At 29.2% G+C, this 7,162-nt stretch overlaps 1 protein-coding gene across 2 annotated transcripts; it reads left to right on the top strand.

Annotated features, from left to right (window-relative positions):
• The first annotated feature begins 2,567 nt into the window (after window positions 1–2,567).
• On the top strand, window positions 2,568–6,432 carry LOC131633182 (F-box/kelch-repeat protein At3g23880-like). 2 transcript variants are annotated; one of them, XM_058903896.1, is made up of 3 exons: window positions 2,568–3,827; window positions 4,098–4,202; window positions 4,299–6,431. In XM_058903896.1, exon 1 carries the CDS (start codon window positions 2,612–2,614, stop codon window positions 3,731–3,733), a length of 1,122 nt encoding a protein of 373 aa, XP_058759879.1. In that variant the 5' UTR covers window positions 2,568–2,611; the 3' UTR covers window positions 3,734–3,827; window positions 4,098–4,202; window positions 4,299–6,431. The 2 variants fall into 2 exon arrangements, with proteins under 2 accessions (XP_058759879.1, XP_058759878.1); XM_058903895.1 differs by having other exon boundaries at window positions 2,568–4,202; window positions 4,299–6,432.
• Window positions 6,433–7,162: the final 730 nt, after the last annotated feature.

The following is a 7,162-nucleotide window of genomic DNA, read 5'->3' as shown; positions in this document are numbered from 1 at the left end:
TTTTTGTTACGGGTTGAAATCTTTATGACACATTGGTTGGATTAAAAATACTTAATGTTTATAAAAAAAAAAATTAATTAAAAGATAGTTTCATTGCTATCATTTATATGTTGGAAAATTATTATATTTCTTAATATTAAGATATTTATTCTATTTTATCAAAGTTTTATATTAACGGTTGTATGCCATTTTCTATTCCCTATGCTATAAAATATATAATAATTTTATTTAGCCACTCTATTTTTATGCTATGATAGGACATCACATTTCCATCTCCTCAAAAGTAACAATTCTACTTGCAATATTCAACAAGCAATGACATTTTTTTTCACTCAATCTTGGCCATTAAATAACCATTAAATTAAAATGAAAATAAGGATTAATTTTATCATCAATTTTATTTATTATAATGAATGATTTATTTAATATATACAAAATTCGAAATTTTTTATTTTTGTTATTATAGATTTTTTTGTTTTATTTTATTTCTTATATTTTTTGTTTTATTTTTTATTATAGATATTTTTATTTATCTATAGAACTGAAAATTATTTCTTTACATTTAATATTTTTTAATTATAAATTTTTGCATTAAATTATTTATAAATTATTTCTTCTACTGGTTGTAATCTCATTAAATTTGTCTTCAATTATAAATGCTATAATAAAAACAGAGATTTAAGTATAAATTTTTTCTAATGATTAATTTATTCTTTATATGATTATTATAATTTTGTTGTATCTATCATGTTATGGAGGTATTGATGTTTGGGATGGTTAACACATATTGGAGGAGGAGTTGCAAACATAACAAAGACGAGATGAAAAGAGTACATGAGATATAAATTGTTGTGTGACTGAGAAAATTTGGATGCGCAAACATTTGGAATTTATTGGACCAAAAATCAATGTCCTAAATTCACTCATTTCTCACATTATAAAACCATATCTTCACTTCCTTCCAGTCATCTACAATCTACCATTCACCATAAGCCCCAAACTCAGAGAAATTGAAGAGAAATTGGAGACAGAGAGAGTCCAGATCCGGAAGCAGGAAGATGGATAAAAAATATTTTTTTTTGCTTTCTTCGATTTTGTTGTCCTATTTTAAATTTTGCATCCGCATAATTGTAAAAGTCGGAAAAACAAGAGGAAATGGGCGCACGATTGGTATAAAAGAGAAGATAGGTTTTACACGTTACAAATATAGAGATGATTTAGTTTTATTTGTATGATTTTTTAATTGATTTAATTTAGCTTAGGGACTCCATCAGATTTTTTGGAGAGAGAAACGTGTATATTTTGTTACATTTTTCGAATATTTGAGAAAAACTGTCATGTTTAGTTACAAGAGAGATTTTTTTTCTTTCTTTTTTATTGCAGGGAGAGAGTTGGGCTTTTCTATTAATTTTCATTTTTATTTAAGTATAGTATTTAATGGAAGGAATAGGGCACCCCTTTCCTTTTGTAGGATAGTTTTGTTTTGTTTTTTTTATTCATTTAATTTGATTTTGTTAAAATAGAATCTATTTAATCTATTTATTTGGCATTCTCCCATGCATTCTCCTATATTTTATTGTTGCTATAAAAGGAAAGTTTGTATTACTTTAATTCTATTAGCATTTGATTGATATTTATTAACTTATGACAGATTTCAAGCTTGAGCATTATAAAATTTTGATTGGTATTTATTAACTTCTGACCGATTTCAACCTTGAGAGTAGTATAAAAAGCATCAATTTTCTACGTAACCATCTTTCTTTGGCCAACATTAATACCATTGTTTTTGCCATTAATAATAAAAAAGAAATTTGATGCCTTTTTATAATAGTTTTGGTTAATTTTGTATTTCATTATTTTGAAAAAAAATTAAAATTCAATCCTTTTTAGTTTATTTGTTATTTTTATTAAATAATTTTTTTTTAAAAAGTTGGTTAAACAAATTTTAAAAAATATTTTAACAAATGGGGCGCCCCTTCCCCTTTGTAGGATATTTTTTATTTTATTTTATTTATTTTTTATTCATAAGATTTAATTTTGTTGATAAATTTTAATTATTAAAAAAAAAACAAATCATAATAGCTTTGTATTTGGTCTTTTGTTTTTCTTTAAATAAATAATAAATAAACTTTTTCAAAATTATATCAGATTGTTTTTCAATTAAATGTTATAATATAGTAAAATATTTAATTTAACACATGAAAATTCCGTCTTATTAATTTTCTTTCGTCTTTTATCACATGTAAATACTAATTTTCTATACCATTAATATTTGTATGATAATATAATCATTATTACTTTAAATTTTATATCAGTTCAATAAAATTTTAATAAATAATAATAAATAATAAATTTAAATTATAAGAATTTTTTAATATTATAAAATATTTAACCCGTGCCTCGCACGGGTCTAAATACTAGTTATTTTTTAAATTAATAATGAAAGGTGGTTTTAAATACGTGTCCTTTCAATAAATTTCAGTCCTACTTTTTAGTGATTTTTTAAATTAAAATAAAATTGGCAGCGGGAGTTTTGCAATCCTTATCAAGTACAAGTAGCGAGGCAGTGTATATATGTTGGTTTAGTTACGGCAAATTCTAATTGAGAAACATGAGATCTTCCAAACTCAAAAGAACAAATCCTAACATCTTCTCTTCCGCCGAACTTCCTTTTGATGTGATTTCAGAAATACTAGCTAGGTTATCGGTGAAGTCCCTTCTTCAATTCCGATGCGTCTCCAAATCATGGAAGTCACTCATCTCCGATCCAAAATTTGCTAAAAAGCACCTTAACTTGTCCACCACGCGCCGCCTCCTCCGTGTAAGCTACGACAGTCCCTCGCACAGGTTTATTTTAAATTCTTACTCCCTCCAATCCGTTTTCACAGATACAAACTATAACCTCACTCGATTCCAGTTTCCCCTCGATGTTATTTCTGAACGCTACTCCCATCACCTTGTTGGCTCTTGTGACGGAATTCTCTGTGTTGCCAATTATCGCATCTCCCCGGATTATAAACGTTTCGTTGTACTGTGGAATCCTTCTATTAGAAAATTTAAGGAATTGCCCCATTTTGAAAACCCAGCTGAGCTCTATCGCCTTCGGCTTCGTATGACATATGGCTTCGGCTATGATCATGTTTCTCATGATTACAAACTGCTTGTTCTTTACAGCTGCCTCACTGAACACACAACTAGAGCAAAGGTTTATACTTTGAAGACTGATTCTTGGAGAACCATTCAACCGTTCCCTTCTGATTTTGGTACTCTCCCTGATTATCCACAGGGAAGATATGGAAAATATGTAAGCAGTACAGTTAATTGGATGACCTGTCAACGCTGGATTGTTTCTTTTGATTTAGTCAACGAGTCTTATAGAAAGATTTTGCCACCTCGACAACAAAGAGAACCTATATATTTGGGTTTGAGTGTGTTGAGGGATTGGTTATGCATAATTTCGGATCATGATGTTTGGGTCATGAAGGAGTATGGAATTCGAGACTCTTGGACTAAATTGTTCAATGTTACTCACTTGCTAGATCCTCCATCTAATTCTTTTCGCTTGACAAATGTAATCTTTCAAGACGATCAAGTGCTGCTCGTGTTTAAACATTTTTTGGGTAGTATGTCGTTGATTGTTTACAATTTCAAGAATGATACTTCTAAAGTTAGTTCAATGTTGAAAGACATCTTAGAAGATTGTGTTGAGAGTTTGATATCACCTTGGTCTTAATGCTAGAATTATTTTTGAAGTAGATCAAGATCAAATGCTGCAATGCTGCTGTTGCTGTTTCAGGAGACTTCAAGAAAGAAATTTAGTGTTGAAAGTTTGTTACTTTATTTTTAACTGAAATTAGTGATTTTTTTTCATATATGTATTTTAGTTTCTTTGTTATGGTAACTTAATACTAATTTTTAACTTTTTATTGTGATATTTTGTTTTGAATTGAACAATTGAATTTTCTAGCAATACATTTTATATAGAATCTCTTGTTTTTTTTTATTGACGTACCGTGCTTTGATTTTTCTTCTTCTTTACAACTATTGCTATTGCAATTTCTGCTGTTTTCATTCTTAACATTATATTTACTTGACAGCAGCACCAATAAACTCTGATAAATTGAGGCAGGATGAGGCGCTATAGTGTTATGCAAATGAATTAACGTACAGGTGATAAAAAGGAGTACGGATGCATACATCATGTAATAGACTTATGCTGTTCTGTCTCCTTCATTTAACTGTCTTCAGATGATAATATACGAGCTAAAGGCATTTGTGTATTATGGGATTGTTGCCAGGAAGTTTTGGGAAGACACAATCGCTAACCATTGCATCAGATTCGGTTAAATTTGTTCATACTGGTGCGGCTTTGCATTGCTGGCCATCTCCCTCCATTACTGTAAGTTACACATTTTTATTTGATGAAATTAGGGTAAACTTTTTATCACCTACATGTTGGTAGTTGATACTAGTCATGTATTGAGTAACCAGTTGGTTGGAAATTTAGTTGCGTTATTTTGTGTTTTTGAATCCTTTTTCAAACTGCATGTTAATCTAAGGGAGAGCTTAGTGGACCTTGGAGATGATATTGTTGGATTCCTTGTGAATCAGAATGACTTGGAGTGCAAACTGTAGGGATTTTGTTAAAATTAATTTCCATTGTTATAATCTTACCTATTGAACATTGACTTCTCATTTCTTTATTTATAATTCAAGTGGAATAGGTGAATGGCTACATTGATGTTATTTCTATTTTATCAACACTGCCATACAAAATGAGTGAATCCACTCTTAGTTTTCAACATTTAAAATGGTCACACTTTGTGATCCTTTACCTTTACTTTCAAGTTTCTAACCCAAACTTACTTTCACTCACAAATTAGCTCCTTGTCTCATATCACATGCATGCTGGAACTTATTGTTTGCAGTTTCATGTGTTAAAATTCTATGCTAACTTTCTTTGAAATCTGTTAAAACAGAGCCTTCTATGCTAACTTTCTTTGAAATCTGTTAAAACAGAGCCCCACGTTTATTCACGGCACATAATTGATTTATTTATCACATAACTATATTTTCAATGTCAAAAATAATATGATGCATCATTTTTAGATTTCGTATTTTGTAGTTCATGCACCATTTTCAGATTTTGTATTTTGTAGTTCATGCACCATTTTCTTTGCTTTATAAAAAAAAGTCATATTTAGTCACCAAGACTCTTAATTTTTTAATGTTCCGTTTTAGTTTTTTAATTAAAAAATATTACAAGTTAGTCCCTTAATTTCACTTCGGTTATTTTATTTGTTACATTCCGTTAATTTCAGACAAAAAAATAATATTAAGTTCTGGTGACGTGAATATACAACAAAATTTAAAGTCTAAATATGATTAGATATTTTTAATATAATTGTAACCCTAACCCCTTCTCTCTTTCTATAATTAATATTTCCTAAGTTACATCTAATTTAGTGCCTAATCAATTGAGTCATCCATGCCATAAGAAGCTCGAGCAAATTGAGTTCACAATCTACCTAATCTCCGTTACAAATGAGAGCTTTAACATATTCTTTATTTAGTTTATAGCAACATTCATCAATAACTTTACTTGTAGTACTGAATGTGAATTTAGAAGGAGCTTTAACATATTCTTTATTTAGTTTAGAGCAACATTCATCAATAACTTTATTTGTAGTACTGAATGTGAATTTAGAAGCTATAGTCAAAGATTAGAATAATTACTATATCAACAACCATCTTAAACAATATTTTATATTTCATAATGTTGTTCCATTTTATGGATGTTAATACTAGGGGTATAAAAACGGGCTTGATCTGTTGGACATGTCCCTTTGCTCACACTTTAGTGTGAGGCGGACCAAGGTTTTAGGCCTGCATCCTCAACTATGACTGTCCGCCCCATTTTCTTGCGGACTTTCATGGGGCAGGCTCTTAAACGGGACAGACATGCTCGTTTGCCACCCCTAATTAATACCTTCATCAAAATAATTTTACAATTATAATTATATTGTAATTAGAGGAATGCCTTATTCTTGAATAACGCTTAGAATTTCATCAAATTCAATTCTGACAGTTGCGACAGTTGCAACATACTCATCATATAATTCTTTCAATGAACACATGTCCCACATGTCCTTCTTTATTTTTTCAATAAAACTTCTTTAAATTTACATATCTTGGGAAAACATATACACTCCGAATGAAATTTGCACATAGAATTCAAAACACTAGTTACAACTATCAACATATTACACTCCCCCAGTATTTGCAAAACTATATTTTTATTGGATCCACCATTTTTCTCATAAAGAGATCTTCATCTTCACCGTCCTTATCAAGGATCTCTTTTACCTTTCAAATTTCTGATAGATACAAATTTACAGTCAGATATTCATTACCTACATCTACATTTAAAATGGTAGTTGTAGTAAACAATAATAAAATAATAAAGTAAAAAAAAAATAGTAATTGTAGTAAACAATAGTAAAATAATAAAGTGAATAAAAATAAAAATAAATAGTTGATAAACTACATGAGATCACATGATTAAATACTTATAGAAGTTTACAAAATTTTTCAACTTTATTTCATTATGTAAGTGAAAGGGCATAATCATAACGAGTCTCTTTTTCATAGTCTACAAATGAAATCTAAAAGTTCAAAATAGTTGGCAACATATTAAAGGTTGAATTCTATTTTGTTGGAGAATCAACAATGAGTTTCCTTTCTTTCAAACTTTTCTCCTCGACCACATCAAAAAATGCCTTTAGTTTTGCATTATTGTGGTCAACATATTTGACACTTTTAAAAATATTAAAAAGATGTCCTTAAATTTACTAAGATCGTCATGGACCAACAAATTCAATACATAGACACACCATCTTGCATGATACAAAGAGCCATCAAGGATTAACTTAGAGATAAATTATCTTTGAGGCATCTTAAGCATGATTCATTATAAGAAGCATTATCAATGGATACTAAAAATAATTTATTTTGAATCTCAAAGTTTTCAAACATTTATAAATAGAATCAGCCACATCAATACCACGCCTTGGTGCACGCACTTTCACAAAAATCAAAATTCTTTTTTAAAGATTTCATCATGCATCAATGAAATATCTTATGATAACTAGGAGGGAAAAAC

This window comes from Vicia villosa, unplaced genomic scaffold, assembly GCF_029867415.1.
Source record: "Vicia villosa cultivar HV-30 ecotype Madison, WI unplaced genomic scaffold, Vvil1.0 ctg.001083F_1_1, whole genome shotgun sequence".
Classification (NCBI taxonomy): Eukaryota; Viridiplantae; Streptophyta; class Magnoliopsida; order Fabales; family Fabaceae; genus Vicia; species Vicia villosa.
This window is presented reverse-complemented; position numbering and strand designations above follow the sequence as displayed.